The following is a 17,978-nucleotide window of genomic DNA, read 5'->3' on the forward strand; positions in this document are numbered from 1 at the left end:
ATACTAAAACAAGGTTTTAGAATCTATTAGATGTTAAAATTGTACGACAACACAATCTGTTAAAAGCATGCCCAAAAGGGGAATAAATACAATATACTACAAATCCATGCTATTTAAGAAAAAAATGTATTAAATCTTCAAATATCAAAGGTCAAATATATATATGCAGTCTCTTGTACCAAGTACAAATTTGCAGACACTTTCAACTGACGAAAAAGAAGCAGTTCATCATTACGAAGTCTATTGTACATTTAACCAGTGGCGGATCCAACTTCCTCTTTTCTTTTGAAAAATTAAGATCGGTCGACGCCCTTTAATTTCCTATTAAGGCGACCTTATCGGGAACAGACAAGAGGTGTTTTCTAAGGCCCCCGTAACAACTGTTTGTTGTAGCAGACTCCCCGTACCACCAGAGGGCGTTTTTTAAGGACACTGTAACAACATGCATGACCTTCCTTTGGATCAGCCACTGGAAGCCGTACAGACTTGACCAGAAAGAAACCTAAGAATACAGTAGAAAATAGACAAGACAGAAGAAGACTCAAAAAGTCTTGCACAAGCTACACAAGATTTCAAATAAGAAAGTTTTAGTTAGTAAAAAAGCTATGCTAATTCTGCTGTGGTAATCAATGAACAAATAGGCTTACATTACGCACTAGCCCATTGGGCTACTTGGAAGTTGATTCTAATAGCCCAAATGCCATTTTGCTAGGCCAGACTAACTTTACGAAACATTAATATTAATTTTGATTCTCCATGTGCAGTTTATGTACAGACTATAAAGAGTCATTTTTTCGGTTTGCTAGCCCAGCAATGATATTTTAACTTTCTACATCGGGCTAGTATGACATTAAGCTTTATGTCTTAAGCTGTCTTTCCAAATCAACATTTTTGTCAAAAGGTTTATTGTATATAATGTTGAAAAAGAATTTCATAACTTTATAAAAATGTCCAGTACAATGTTATAACCTTTTCTCCTCTTTTTTTCTCTACTAATATGTCTCAATAAACCTCTTAAGAAATATCTTGAACATTTATTACACACAGCAGATGAACTAATGGGATATGCTATAACGACAAAGGTTCATGAATATTCATCTCAAAGGTCAGGTCATTCACTACTTCTTGCAGATATGATTGTGGAGAATTTTCTTTAATATAAATCAGTGATTGTTAATTAGTTTTTAGTCCTATAAAAAAATTGTAAAATTGTTTTGAATATTTTAATCTAACCTATAAAATCCTACTAATTCTAATTATCAATTAAAACAAAAAAACAAACTCACAAATTCACTAACAAAAAACTGGCAGAAACGTCAAACAGTCACAAATTCTAATGCTAAATAAGCCTACTAGAACAACATCAACTATGTGCATATAACCATAGTATTCTTTCTATTTTTTTCTATGTATTTATGTTTATTTATATAAAAGTAATGAATATTCATAAACCATGTCATAGATAGGCACACGTTGAAATATTATCTAGGTTAAATCTAGGAACAATAACTAAAGCATAGGAGAAACTATTGGACGGTAACTTGTATAACTCCATAACTGCGTACTATTCAATTTGAACAGCGAGAATAATCTCAGTTTTCACAAGTCTTGCACCTTCAGTACAATTATATATTAAGATGCTATGAAAATTCTATAGGATTCATTTGCATACCGAATATAATTATGTTGTGATCTATTCAGAAAATTACAACACGCAAAATATAAAAGGAGTTTGTGATTGTTTTAAATCTCTAAAAAAAAAAACATTTTTGTCTCGTTATGTAGTTTAAGCTAAATTTTAATATTGGTCATTTTATACTTTTTATGCAATATTATTTTAATATCTTGTGGCATCATTACATTTTATGAAATATGCCCAATATCAATTATTAATAAATTATTACTAGACAAACTATGAAGAACAGAAGAAAGCAATCTGGATTTTGGAGAGTTTTCCCGTTTTCAGGGAATTTTTCTGCCGAAGACTTTTAAATCTGCCTGAATGTGTAACTGCTACATTGATCCAAATGAAGGCGCTAGACTTGCAAAATACACGATTATGAAAATTGATTTGAATCTTTAATGGTTGTGCTCCACCACCAATGCAAATGAATAATTACGCAATGTAATTTCTAAATGAATAAACATTTCAATCATTTATCTTTTTCCATGTATCAGTACTGAAGATAATTTTATTTTTAATAGTTATATATTTTTATTTTTGTTTTGATTGCAAGAGGTGTCATCGAAGCAAGCGACAAGATAGAGAGATGGTTATTTTCATTGAAGATCAAGCTTGATAAATACATCATCGTAAACATTTCATGTATAAAATTTATTTATAATGGTAAAATAAATAAAAACCATGAAAAGCTAGATGATGTAGTCTCTCAAACTTAATCTCAAACAAGCTTTATATTCAAATTACAAACTAGAAGTTCAACTAGAAGTATGACAGACATAAGAATGCAACACTTCCAGGAACATTAGACAACTCCCACTACCAGAGACAATAAATAAGAAATAGAGTAATAAAAAAAACAGCCGGCAAGCGACCAGGAAGGAGCGATTGGAGATATTATTCCAAGAGGGCCTACCGTTTTTCTTAACCTCGATAGTGTCTATTTCTGCCACTACGGCGGCAACACCGTTTCCAGCATCCCCGTTAGTTTGAAGTTCTTTTTGTTGCATTGCAGCCGCCCGACGACGAGCTATATAGAACGAAAGCAAACTCATGGAAAAAGCATGCATCACACAAAACACAAATGAGTGAAAAATAAAAACCCTTTAAATGATGCTCAAACAAAATAAGGATTTTAAAATGCAATATACAGTTCAGTGAACACCAACGGCAAAATCAAGTGAATAATATTTAATATAATTATTTTTCATTCATGTGCATGATATTTTAACATTCAAAACATAATAAACAGTATTATTAGTGCAGCCATTAACGTGGTATACTGTGCTGTTCAGTGATTGCAATTTAAAGGATTTTATATACTTTATTAAATCAAATGATTGCAAAAAAAGCAAAATAAACTTTTGCAATTAAGCTATGGACAATTGGGTGGCTAACCAGGGATAATAAGGTTGACATTTGACCTTTTTTACATTTATAGTTAGGGTCACTTGATATGTAATAAGGAGCATCTTTGAGTTCAATATTTAATATCAATTTAATAAAAATAATAAATAAATATTTTAAATAAAATAATAAAAAACAAATCAGTTATTTCAATATCATTTTATATTATTTTTCACATCAGAAAAATACAAAAATTAATATTAGATTTAATTTTAGGTTTTCATGCAATAATTTGTTTTTATTTCATTCGCAATAGAGTTTATAGCATCACAGGACCATGTGACCTTCGTTGTCAACAGAGATCGCAAATAATGTCTGTAACATTTATTGGTCAATTCTCATTGGTTGGTTTACATTGTTTCTGTAGCAACGGAGTGGTATCACATGGTATTGTGATGGAAAACTTTCAAACTCTATTATATGTTAATTTTTACCTTCTATTGCTGCCCGTTCTTCGTCTGTTATTGATGTGTCGTTAAGCAACACCTCCTCAGCTTTGCGAATCCAATCTATGTAACCGTCTAATTCTCGTTCCGTTTGCTGCTGGCGCCGCATTTTTAAAAAAAGTCGTCTATTTTCTACACGCTCTCTTTCTTTAGCGAATTCTCTGTTAGAATTTAATAAAATAGAAATTTCCTTAGAAAGGAAGCTCTGGAGGGGATTTTTATAAGTTACCTTTTTTTTAATGATTTAAATTATATCATGTTCACATGTTTGCCAATCAAGAGCTGCTCATGACCAATTGCTCATGAGTGCAAATGGCATGATGGATTAATTGGAGCTTTATCCTGGCAAGCTGATAAGCTTGTTTCAGATTTCCTCATTCCTCACCCAATCGAGATTAAGCTTGATCAAGAGCTGCTCATGACCAGCTTTTTAAGTGGCTGTTCACACAAGAGTTGACCATAAGCCAACACACCAATCATGAGCAACCTCTGACATGTGAATGCGATATTAGTTTATAAAACTTACCCACTCAGTACACCAAGTACTAAATTAAGCATGAAGAATGATCCTAAAATGATAAGGGGGATGAAATACAACCAAACGAATGCGCTTCCATGAGCATTCGCACACTACAAAACAAAATAAAAAAATATAGTTAGGCTATATAGCAAGATATTACACATAAACATATGGCTTGTAAAGTATAAAATTCATCGCTAACAAAGTTCTGAATTGAACTTATTTGAGCAATTTATTTGTGGTTATAGAGCATCAACTTTCAGCCAATTCTCAGTACTGTATCTCCATATATGCCATTATCTGTCAGTACCATAAATAGGCAAATGCTATAAACAGTGTCACATATGTATCACATGTGGTGTCTGTATTAATGTTACGGTTAAGGTAAGTATGGTTATGTCCTGCTGATACAGTGTATAGAATTTGCCTATAAACTGGACAAATGATAGTATGTAATATGATGCCTTTATTATGTTAAGGTAAGTGGACTGATACAGCATCACACATGATACATATGTGACAGAGTATTAAAGAATTTGCCTGTTATACTGGAAAAATGCGACTCCACTTACATCATACATTACTTCTGTCCATCCTTCCATAGTAATACACTGAAATACTGTTAACATTGCAAATAACATATTGTCAAAATTAACGATTCCAAACTTAGGACCGCTCCAATATTCGGTACACTGCGACTGATTTGAACAATGCCGACCACTACCATTCGTAAAGCTACACACCATGGGTTCATCCTCAGCGAATACCCCTATAAAATGAAGAATAACATTACTAAATGTTTTTCACAAAATCATATTATTAAAGGGATCATGTAAACATTATTATAGTACAATTTACTGCATATATATTATTTACTGCAGTAGAATAATTTGAAATTGGATTATTCGAACTGTCACTTGTGATTGGTCAATTAGCTTGCGTCCTCTTGTTGCATCCCAGCCGGAATAAAGATAAGATATCAAAGTAAAGCAAAGCAAAGTTTGCACTGTTTATTTTATTTTATGAGTGGAATGGATATAATATTTTCATATATCGAAACATAGACCAGTTTGTCTGTTAAAGATGTATTTTCCCTCTTAAAAAAATAATTCTTTTGAATATGCCATTTTAATGTCACATAATAGTTATTCACTTTGACCAAAAATTGAATGAGATAAAAATAAAAATTTACCTGAAAAAACTGTAATTTAAAGCAAAAAATAGTAAAATTGGCCGCTACCAGCCTATGGGTTTTTGGTTGAATTTAACCATTTATTTTGTCATTTCACAAGTGAAAACATTTTTTTCTATGAATGTTATTAACTTTATTAAAACTACGAAATAACCTATTCAAAGTCTGATTTCATTCATCTTCATTTTTCATGTTTTTTGGGGTACAATACATCTTTAAATAAATCAACGAATGAAAATATTCTATCCATACAAATCATTCATTATTTGTTTATTAACACACCCATTTTTGATTTGTCAATGATAAATAAACAATACTTACATGTTCTTGTCTCTGTTCCAGTAACATTACTTAATTTAAAGCATGTTTTATGGAAAGATCCACGGAAAAACTCCATTCCGGTGATGGCAAAAATAACGATGACAAAGAAAATAAGGAGGGCAATTTGCAGCAAAGGGGCCATTGCACATAAAATAGATTTGAGTACAACTTGTAAACCTGTAGGGAAAAAGTGTACGTTAGACATGTTTGGATATGTTGCATAATCACAGTGGTCTAAAGGTCCGATTCCATGCTAGTATTCTGGAGATTATGGGTTCAAGTCCCATCAATAGTATCATTTTTTTTTCACTAAATTATTAATATCATTTATATCCTATTAATTTTGTTAATAAGGTTTAAAGTAATTCAATTGTTTTTCTTTTTTATTAATTAATGTATAAAATAGACTTTTTGTTTAATGTTTAGATTTTTCACAATTAATTTTTCACTAAATGCAAAACAGATCATGTTTTAGATCATTTTTCGATAAATTGTGTGTTACAATATATAATCTTGATCACTTTTGATGCAGATTATCAAATGTTTTAGATTATTTTTAGATTCTATGTTTTGATCTATAATCTATTACCATCTACATATCTACCAATATAAACCCTTACACCACTATTCTATGTAAAAAAAAAATTAAAATCATAAAACTTGATATTTGGAATTTAACTGATGAAAGAAATAGATATCACTAATTGTTTTGCTTTATAAAAACTAATTTTAATTTAACATTTTGTCATAGCTTTTTAAAATAATTTTAAGATTATTTAATTAAGTGTGTTTAGGTATTTCTTTTGAAAAGTTAAAAAATAATAAAGACCAATATAATTATTAGTAATTAGTGCTGTATTAATCTGTTGGATTAATTAGGCTTACAGATTATTACAGATTAACACTGATTACTAAACCAGTATCAATAATATATCACATACAAATTAATACAGATTCAGGGATTACTGGTTGTTAGCTAACAATAATTAAGTCAAATCCAAAAATATAAATGGATTAGTTTGAAATGGGGATCCCTTTTTTGGGATTAAATTTTATAAATTAGTAAACGGATTACTAAAAACAAAATATTTTATTACAGTATAATATATTAATATAGAGTTTTAATTTGAGATTAATACATGTAAACCATTTCTTTCATCAGTTAATTTACAATGAAATACATTTGAAAAAACCACAACATACATTCATGGTCAGTAGTAATAGCAGGGAATTTAAAATGAAAAGCTGAAACTAGTTAAAGGTTTTACCTGGCTTGCAAGTGCAAAATGCCATATTCTCTTACTTGTTGTATATTCTCAGCTATTTTGATGTGCAAGAAATCTAGAAAATGTCTATCCAGACACTGCTGTATATCTTTTACATGCAAATTTGTATTTGATAGAAAGAAATTTTGAATTTAGTAGCCTAAAGCAAATTGGGTATGGCAATGGCGCTATTGATGTTGGTATTATATGTTATTAATAATGATATCATTGGTGATAATGATGTCATTAGTGATAATGTCATTGATATTGGTGATGGTATTATAGGTTATTAATGATGAAATCATTGGTGATAATGATATCATTATAGGTTATTAATGATGAAATCATTGGTGATAATGATGTCATTGATGGTGTTGGTTAGGTTATTAATGATAATATAATTGGTGATAATGATGTCATTGATGTTGGTATTATATGTTATTAATGATATCACTGGTGATAATGATGTCATTGATGTTGGTATTAATATTATACGTTATTAACGATATAATTGGTGATAATAATGTCATTGATGTTGGTATTATACGTTATTAATGATATCATTGGTGATAATGATGTCATTGATGTTGGTATTATACGTTATTAATGATATCATTGGTGATAATAATGATCATTGATGTTGGTGGTGGTATTGATAATGATGATATTGTTGACAAGTAATGGTGATGTCATGGTATTAATGACAATGATTATATTGAAAAATGCCACTCGCGATTGTGCTGGTCAAAACATGGTCATAATTTGGATGGTGACTGAAAAAAAAGTGTTGTAATTTGTTAGGGGATTAAGTCACTCCATCAATTGTATCTTTTCTAAATTATTTTTTTACGCATAATGCTTGTTATAATAAACCGTCAAGAAGCACTGCAAGCCTGCCCTCAACTTACTTGGTATCCCTGACACAAGTTTGAGAGGTCTTAGAACTCTGACAGCTCGCAATGTATTGAAATCAAATCCTGTATCCTCTTGTTTTTCCCCTTCTGGAGTTATAATGCCTAACACAAATGTGACAAGTCTGAAAGGGACATGCAACGGGTAAAAAGGTCAAGGGTCAGCTGGGTTAAAGGTCAAACAATGTGTTGTTAAAAAGGTGAGCACAATTAAAAGATGAGGAAAGAATCAGGGTTGCGAATAATTAATGAGCAATTTGCATTTTTGAATAGTAAACACCACTTGGAATAATTATAAACTTGCAACTTGTACAGTACATTCAACTGCCTTAAACACTCTATTCAATCCAACTATAAAGTACATACTATTCAAAAACACAAAAAGCCATCAATTACACAACTATAACTGTAGCAACGTAGTTTTATATAAAGAGCGTATATATTCAGTTTGTTATATCACTGAAAAAAGGGAAAAAATTCTCTCTTTTTTGTGTCAAATTCACAATAGCTATTAGTCTATGCTTTTTCCTATCTGACATCAAATTTCTTTCCATTTTTAACAATTTCAAAACAATTTTTTTATTTTAAATCTTAAATGTAAATAAATTAATTATAAATGTTTTTAATATAGTCGCATTAAATCGAAAAAATGAAATGATTTCAGTTTTCTTCTCATAGATACTGTCTATCATTTGTACAGTATTATACTACACAGGTGTCACATGTTATACATGTGACACCTGTATTGTAATACTGTTTTATATGTTGTGTTACAGAAATTGCCTATGGAAGATGCCATAGTTTGAGATACAGCACAGAGAATAAGATTCTTTTCAAGTATCTTAGCACATGATATCATAACACAAAAATTGCACCACCAAATTTTGTCAATGTGTTTGCCACACAAATTAACTTTGAACAAAACATTGTTTTCTATGAATTTGTCATTATGATTACAAATTATGATTTACAAATTTCATCAAAATAATTATGCACCCAACTGTTAACTATTGTGAATTTCGCTTCTTTTTAAAAAAAAAAAAATGATTTTGTACATTGTACAAATTTGGACAAATGGAAAATCTGGAGGCGAAGCTAAAAATAGATTAGGAGAGAGAATAGGTTATGTCTGCTAAAAAACATTGTAATAAAGATATCATTTTTTAGAACCATATATCAACGTCAATTATTTTCATCCCCCTCAATATATAAAAATTTACGTTTTTCCAACAAAAAAAAAACACTTGACACTGATGATAGGTCTTAAAAAAGGATCTATCTAGAATATCTGGTAAATATAGAAGGAATGACAGTTAAAAGGGGATGGCGCTGTGCAGGATCCAATCTACAGCTAGTAAGAAAATTAGTCCAAAAAATGGTTGAAAGGTTTTTATCTGCTGTAGTTGACTTACTTTCAAAACCTGACACCAATTTTAAGGGTCTTAAAACTCTGATGGCTCGGAGAGCTGGCACGTTAAAGATGGGATTTAAAATGCTTAGTAGCCTGAAGAAACCCAGGTATGTGTTTATTGCACAAGGCGAAAGATTGCAAGAACGAGAGCAAAAACATTATGATAATATATGATATAGATAATGAGTTCAATTTGGATCATCGCATCGAGCAAAGCTCATCAACGAACGTTCCATTTAATTGTATGAAAAAATGTCTAGCCGGATTCGAACAAGTGACATGTGGTTTACATGATAAGCACAAAACCATGCTTCACAGATTTCTATCCTTCAGACATATTTTCATACAAGCATACATTTATACTGTGACTTAATCTAAAATTACATCAAAACAGAGCTCAATAGTTTGTCTTTTAATTTATTTAAATTTGTTTTATCTATTCAGATTTATAACAGTAATAATTGATTCATTGAATTGATTAGAAAAATCTGTATAAAAAATACATTAATTAATGACACTCAAAAATTATTCATACACATTTTTATAAAAGATTTTCTAGGATACCATTCCATTAGTATCCTTTTAGAATCTAAAAATAAGTGTATTATAAGCAGGCTCCATTTCTTTTGTGGTGTCAACCACAACTTTTTTTCAATAATATATCTTATTGTTAATTGTGGTGGCCAAGGACCAAAATCATGTTGGTTAAGCACAATGGGTTTAAACACCAACCTGTCCAATTTTTTTAACAGGACACTTTATTTGAGCTCTATTTTGAATTTTCTTTAAAAAAAAATTAACCTGGAACAAACCACCAGAAAATGCTTGAATTAATTGATAACACAAAAATGTGTGAATTTTTTTTTTAATTTGCAAGAATGTATTGTTAATGTTTTAAACAAAAAAATAGAGTATAGTGAACCAAATGTTTAAACATCTGTCTGGTTTAAAACATTTAATAGTAGCTGGTTCCGAAGGTTTATATAGTGAGATTTCAGATTTTTCAATTGTATGATGGGACATGAATCAACAGATCGTTTCAAATCAACCGATGCTCACAAACCAGTGCAGTATCTGCCATGATCTATTTTTGGTTCGTAATTATCATTTTGTACCTCGTAACAATTGAAAAATCTAACGTTTTTAAATATCTCCTGAAAAAAAAGTTGCAACACAAAAAATATACAACAAAATAGGATAGAAAAATGTTATGGAATCATTGTGTAAACCAGAGAATAATTGTATACATTTATTGAAAAAATATTTGTTCATGCCATTGTTGTCAACAATAAAATAAATTTTAAGAAAAAAGAATATTTATATATAGGCTAGAGTAGTAGGCCTACGGTAGGTCTAGTAGTAGGCCTACTAGGGGCCTGGTATTTTATTAAATTAATTGAAATAAAATGGCATAAATAATTTTAAATAAAATGTTATAGGGCCTACATACTACTATAGTACTAGGTAGCCTAGTTAGGGGGCCTAGTTAGTGGTGGGGGCCAGGCTAGGCTAGGCCTAACAATTTAGGCTTACTGTATTTTAACAACTTCACCAGCAGGAATGTGGTGGTAACAGAGAATCATCATTCATAAAACAAATCCCCTCACCAAGATGGATAACATCTAACCGTAGCCCCCAGCCTACAGCAGTAGGCCTAGGCCTAGGCCTTCTAGATAGCCCTAAAAGGCACCACGAAGAGTGCGGCAGGGCCGTCACGTCAGCTCATCACACACGGCTGCCTAGCTAGCCTAGCTAGCCTCCGCCAGAGAGAGGTTGGCCTCATCATGGTCATCATATTTCATCTTCCACCTCATAATCTCAACTGCATATCTAGGCCTCCTAGAGTAGACTAGTAGGTTCGAAAAACATAACCAACTAGCCTAGGCCCTAGCCTAACTATTCTCAAACAGAGACCACCATCCGAGAAGGCGGGTGGGGGGGGGGGTGTTACGGTTCAATAATTTCATCTCACGCGGGTTTTGAGACGAGCGACGTCGGAAGAATAATAGGGATAATAATATCATTTTGTTCTTGCATTTTTATTTGTTATAATTCAAAAGTAGGAAAAAACTAAATATTTCTACTTTCATATAGAAATATAAATTATATGCTTTACATATTAATACATCAAATAATGGAAAAAACAAACAAAATAAAGATCACATAATAACCCGCTTTAACAATCGACGATTCTATAAAAAGTTTTTGTAACGAAGAGGGCGACACACACACGAACTTACTTTAACTTTTGGTGCTTTTGTACAATTCTATTCGTGATTATTGAATTCCATAATAATATTAAAATAATACAAATGCTAAAACCAATAAGCACAAATAAAGGTTTTTAACTTACCCAGAAACTACTACTACAAAATCCATTATATTCCATCCGTTTCTTAGATAAGAACCTTGATGTAATAAAAATCCCTGCCCCGTGACTTTGATGACAAATTCAAAGCAGAAAATTACTAAGAAATACAGTTCTGTTGCTTCCTATATAAAGAACACAAACACATGCAAATTCAATACAATACAGTGATCATATTCACCAATCACACTTAAGTGAGATATTCCCTTTTAAGTACTAAGTTCACTTAAGTCAATACATATTAGAATTTCACTAAAGTGGTATTCCCTTTAAACTTGAATTGGTAGTCCAATGGAGTAATAACTTATTATTTCTCCATGTGGTAGGCGTGAGTCGGTGCGTTTTAAGAGAATATCGGAGTGTTTGTGCCTTATACAATATTTACTACCCATCTAACCTATAAACATGGGTATCAAAAGGAATGGTACTTAAATGGTTTTAAAATATATTTGAAACACGCACTGGAGGAGATTGTATCCGGCGTTGTGTTTATATTTCCACCCAAATACGACGAAATACTGTCTCTTTCTTTCCATTACAGAAAAAAACTCAAAACTCAATCTTCTTATAATAATAATAACAATATTATATTAAATATATTTGATATATATAAACATTAAACACATAAAACCTATATAAATTACTTTAAATAAGAAGATAATTTGCTTGGTGTGAGAATAGAATTAAAAGAAATATTGCATTGCGCATGTTGTTTGACAATATGTATTGTCAAATTTACACAGTCCATGGTAATTCTGGATTAAATTCGGATTAGACAATACAATCTTATCTATTCTCAATATCAAATATGTACCGTTAAAAGTATACAGTAATATGTGCATTTTTTGTATTCCTGATAAATACGCGTCACTGTGTATATACATATCTAATCAATAGTTATCGATTTTCCTATACATGTGTTAAGTTCAATTACATTAGAATTACACTGGACTGAATTGCCATGTTCAAACCAAATGAAGTAAACCCATTATAATTAGTATTAACTGTGCAAGAAAATTGTTCTCTAACGTTCACGTTTATTCCGAAATAAGGATTTTAGTATAAATGTAAATTAGCTTGCTGCTGTTGCCGATACATAATTTATTTAACGTCGATGACGAGAGAGATGCCTTAGTAATAATCTACTCCTTAACGCTGAGGGGGTAGGATAGGGTGTTTTTAGATAATTAAAATTTGCTTTTATTATTCGTTTCATTAGTACGCGCGCCATATTTAAACTGAAGTAATATTATTTAACATCAAATCATCAATTTTCTAATTGAAAAAAAAACCAGTAACAACCGTCGTGACTGTATGTCATGTCATAAGTTAGTACATTATTCATTAACTTTCAAGTTCACTAAATGCCATTTTGTATGTTCCAAATATCGGATCAATTCGGTAAATCGATTGGAAAATTCATGGCAAGAATGGTAAAAATGGTCTACTTTTCAGGCTAATATCGAACAGTTTTTTGTTACGTCGAGTGTGGATGATCGGATTTGGTAGTGGAGGTGATCATTCAAAGTGATCTTATCGGCAATCTAAAAACTAAATATTAATTTAGAGAACGATGCTTTTTTTCTCTATCATCTGAAACCCTACTGCGATTATCATGTGCAGTATGTTTAAGGTCACATGATACGCCTGAACATTGTCCACGTCATGCTTTCCTGTGTGTGGGTTATTACAACGCATCCCCCTCGACACCACGTTACGAATATTGACGTAACGATTATGAGGTGTTGTCTTCATGTTTGTAGACTGTTGACAAGGTCAAATATCATTATCATAAAGTTGACGCGTGCGTTCAAAGATTGATGATAATGGTATTCAACAGTTGTACGCGCGCGCGCCAACTATGACGTAACCAATTACACTTTATAGGATACATAACAAAATTGTTTATTGTTGAATAACTGGCATAAAGTGTCATCATCATAAAGTTCACGCGTGAGATGACAATTAGTTTACAACCTTTGTACGCGCGCGCCAACTATGACGTAACTAACCGCTAATACAGGTCACATGACTAATCGCTATTTTGATACAATTGATAAGTAAATAGGAGGAAACTTACCAGTTGTATTGACAGTGGTGTTTTATCCCGTTCTGGAAGATGGGTCTCCAAAGCTAAGACGACACAGTTGGCGATAATTGTACATAAGATCAGATAATCAAACGGAGTAAACATTTCGTTAAGGAAATTCATATTATATTCCATCACATTAATTATTTTCAAAACAATATCATTAAACAGACAAGCTTAAATATGAACGCTGGCATGTTAAAAAAAGGAATTAAAATTAAAATTAAATTAAAAAATATATATATATTTTTAAATGTTAAGCAACGAAAGCAAAATAACAAAAAACAATACAACAAAAATTTACCAAAATAAATATTAGGCTTAACGGATACCAAAGCACGATGGGACATAAAGGCTGTCATGTTTCAAAATTATTATAATCATATCATTCAATATCAAATCAATCAATCAATATAATTTCTATATAATCATAATAATATACAAAATGATGGAGGCACTGATTTTGCTGAAAGTGCCAACCGAAAAAAAGATAATAAAATAAAAACAATTGACATTGATCAAGCTTTTAATATGGAATATAAAAGTAGGTCTGTACAATGACAACTATTATACTAATATATTCCGCCATCTTATTATGATTTATTCAAACTCGTGCAAAAAATCATTGAGCGTATCTTGGCCTTCTATAGCCAGTACGTACAGCAGTTTGAACATTCTAATAGCTTTATCGCCATGCAGGTACAGCGTGTGCAATCTAATACGTGCATGATTCAACCTGTACTGTAATAGCCATAGCCATAATGAAGAATAAATAATGCATACGTATCGTTTCAATGTGTCGTTTTTTGAATATCTATATTCGTATAATACACGGACGTATTTAACACATCCTCAAAAACTAAACCTTTAAAATTACGTTGTGTCGGAATAATATCCAGAAACATAACTACATTACGTTTTAAGATTTTTGTTATCATCACATTAAGTTTATAACGGAAATCATTATGATTATAATATTGATCAATGATTAATATTGATGATAATGAAAATGAGTGCAATGATGAACATTTTGTGATTATGATGATAATGACCCTGACGAGAAATATGATGAAAATGATGGACGATAATTTTAAGTTTTGATGATGATAATTATGATGATCACGATGATGATGATCACGATGATGATCACGATGATGATCACGATGACCATAATCACGAAGATGATGATCAAGATGATCATGAAGATGATGATAATGACGCTCATGTTTCTGCTGCTGATGATGTGGGTCGCTAACGGTGATCACTTTGATCATGACGATGATGATGATGACGGAAATAATGGTAAGTAGTAATGATTAATATTTATATTAAATTGAAAATGATGATACTTGAAATGATCATAAATTTACGATGATTTGTTTACATTCGGTTTAAGACTGAAAGGAAAACTAAAATTTAAAAAAAAATCATGAAAAAAAATGTTTGACCTTTCGAGAATAAGCATAACCATCATTAATGTTATTAACATTACCATAAGCACATTTTCTCGTGCTTGCCTCAACCCTATAAAACTTAAATTAAACGCACGAGAATGTATAATGACAAAAACAAGCTCATCTTATATTTCTTCGCTGACGTCATTGTTTTTTTATCTGTAGTCAATACCAAACCATAATATAAGCTGTACGCTTTTTATGTAATATCAAACTTAATGAGAAATGCAAGTTAATATAGGCCAATAGTGAATACAATCGAATTGAAATTTGCACGTGAGATAATGCTAGACATCGTATTTTATTATTACAAGCATTAATAACTAATCATGTTTACGTTCTGTTTCAGGTTGGATATGAAAAAAACATGTATATTGAAAGTGTTTTAAGCATCTGATATTGATGTTAGAGAATATAGGAGGCGCGGAAGAAATATAAGCAGAAACACGCATTCACGCGCGCGTATAAATACTGATGATATTATAATCTTTTTTTTTGTCTTGTACCTTTTGTCATGCCTCCTAACTTTGGCTATAGTCCTTGTCCAAGGTAAGCATGTTCTCTGGACTTTATTAATTTTTCTTATTTCATTTGATTGTGCTCTGTTCGATTTGCTTTTTTTTTGTATAAATATATATTGTATAAAGCTCTATCTACAAACTTTAGGCCTATGTGACAAACAAATGTGATGTGCCCATATATGGACATCATGATGTCATATCACTACCATATTTGAACATATCACTACCATATTTGGGAACATCACACTGTTTTTGTCAAACTTGAAAGTATAGACAAAACTTAAAAGTGGCTTAAATTAAGTAACAAAAGTAACTAATTTTGTACGCGAATAATTCCTCTAGCCATTCTACTATTGGAATCAATGTAAATATATATCAATAACAATTCATATATTTATATAGAACATATTAATTATTACTATATTTATCACTAACATGCTTATAGCACTGTCCTCATTTATTATAAAAATTTCTCTAATCATTATCGATTGTTTAGTGCTTTTAGAATAATTAGCGTGAAATATATTGGATTGCAAAGGTCAAGTAACGCATATGCATATTCAACGTAGTCAATAATCATCAAAATCGAGTTGAAAATTCTTATATGAGTTATGCTCTGAAATTTAGAATGAGTTATGTAAACAATACCACTTAAGGATGTATTGTCTCACAAAACATGAAAAAAGATTAATTAAATCTGAATTTGAAGAGGTTATGTTAATCAGGTAATCACTTCCGTAGGAAAAAAAACGAAACAAAAAAAGTTTTCACTTAGGCCTACAAATTACTGTTCGTTTGTTTTATTCGGTATTCAAATAAGATACCGGGATACCCTATTAAAGCTGAAACAACTTATTTCCAATGGGGTCCTTATTTAAGTTACAAAAACGTAGTTTTGCCTTATAAAGTTATTGGCGTACAGTAGGCCTAATATTCTGACTACTACAGCAAATTCAACTCTGAATCGAGTGGTTTTGACGTGTGTTTCCGCTCGTACACAGCCATACGGTGTAATCAACATTTACAATGGTATTTAAGTTTTATGTCATGGAGTAACTGTTAACCGAATGACCCACAGATATACACATTTATTAATGAAATGGGTCATATAATGACAGAGCTTAAATTTGAATTGAATCTTTCCTTTGATATTATCCCAAGGTCTAATGATTGACAGAGACAGTGTAAAGAGTGTATAGTTATAAAAACGGTTCAATGTAGGCCTCATAACCACTATTATATTCATTCATTTCACAGAATCTACCGTGACATAAGACACATAGGTCTAGGAAACAGGCATACACGTCCATTAACGAGTTTTCAAATTATAGAGCACTTTTTAAATGATATTATAATTTATTCGAATTGAATTATAATAGCTTAAAATGCGAGAGATAATTAAGCAGCTTCTACATTTTGCTGAGCCCCGATTCTCGGTGTGCTGTATCTATAATAATTGTCCAGTATCATGGACGTTCCGTAATACAGTATCACACGTGGTTTCTGTATAATGCAAGGTTGGATTATGGTCTATGATACAAGGTGATACATGTGAAAAACATGTAACGCTGCATCATGGTATTTTCCTATCTCGATAAATTGATATACAGTACCGAGAATCGGCTAAGCTGTGGTTTTTCGCAACAAGAATGAAACGTTTGAATGGATGTTCAAAATAATAACTGTTCTACCTTCACTTAATAACTTCAATAATGCTTATTATACATACAGGAAAGAATAAATCAATTATTTATTGAGAAGGCATTCTCATTCAACACAACAATATCAATAATAATGAGAATAGTGATTAATTAGCATATAATATTGATAGTAAGTCTACACAAAACTCGATTGAGCTTTGTATAATAATGAGTAGTAACACAGGCAAAGTCGGCGCCTGTATATCAAATGAGTATTGCTTCTAATGACCCTTCAGTCTAACAGCTGAATTAAAAAGTAGTGAGGAGGGTGTTAGAATGGAAATACAGAAGCTAGAATGCAATAACAGAACTGAGGGGATTGAAGGCTAAGTCAGCACCTTTTGCATAATGCCTTGTTGGACATTGACAATTCAGCCTGGATAAAAATAAGCAAATGGGCGGGGATCTCACAAGTGAATTATCGGTGGCTTAGGGGTGCCTCACAAGTGAATTATCGGTGGTTTAGGGGTGCCTCACAAGTGAGTTATCGGTGGTGTAGGGATTTCATGATAATAGAAAAAATAAAGGCCTGTCTGCATACACGTAATTATGTGCTGCACTACACGTTAGTCGGCATTTCATAGTGTCGAATATGTGTAGTAGTCGGCGTTCCATAGGGCACGAACGTATTACACGTAACATTCAATATTATAGGGGCTTGCACCTGTCATGGTCGCACCAGGACTTCGTCA

At 31.5% G+C, this 17,978-nt stretch overlaps 1 protein-coding gene across 17 annotated transcripts in view; it reads right to left on the reverse strand.

The window, feature by feature from the left end:
- LOC140047359 (voltage-dependent calcium channel type A subunit alpha-1-like) overlaps window positions 1–17,978 on the reverse strand; it is a 131,026-nt gene that overhangs the window by 66,604 nt on the left and 46,444 nt on the right. For 14 of the 17 annotated variants that reach the window (XM_072092323.1, XM_072092331.1, XM_072092329.1 and 11 more), the window contains exons 4-11: window positions 13,603–13,708; window positions 11,508–11,647; window positions 7,741–7,868; window positions 5,568–5,744; window positions 4,627–4,823; window positions 4,061–4,164; window positions 3,523–3,695; window positions 2,598–2,711 (exon numbers count right to left, since the gene is read on the reverse strand). In XM_072092323.1, coding sequence (XP_071948424.1) covers window positions 2,598–2,711; window positions 3,523–3,695; window positions 4,061–4,164; window positions 4,627–4,823; window positions 5,568–5,744; window positions 7,741–7,868; window positions 11,508–11,647; window positions 13,603–13,708 — 1,139 coding nt within the window. Of the gene's footprint in view, window positions 1–2,597; window positions 2,712–3,522; window positions 3,696–4,060; window positions 4,165–4,626; window positions 4,824–5,567; window positions 5,745–7,740; window positions 7,869–9,155; window positions 9,248–11,507; window positions 11,648–13,602; window positions 13,709–17,978 lie in introns of all 17 variants that reach the window. The other 3 variants (XM_072092328.1, XM_072092330.1, XM_072092324.1) reach the window with 2 other exon arrangements.

Source organism: Antedon mediterranea, chromosome 4 (assembly GCF_964355755.1).
Source record: "Antedon mediterranea chromosome 4, ecAntMedi1.1, whole genome shotgun sequence".
Lineage (NCBI taxonomy): Eukaryota > Metazoa > Echinodermata > Crinoidea > Comatulida > Antedonidae > Antedon > Antedon mediterranea.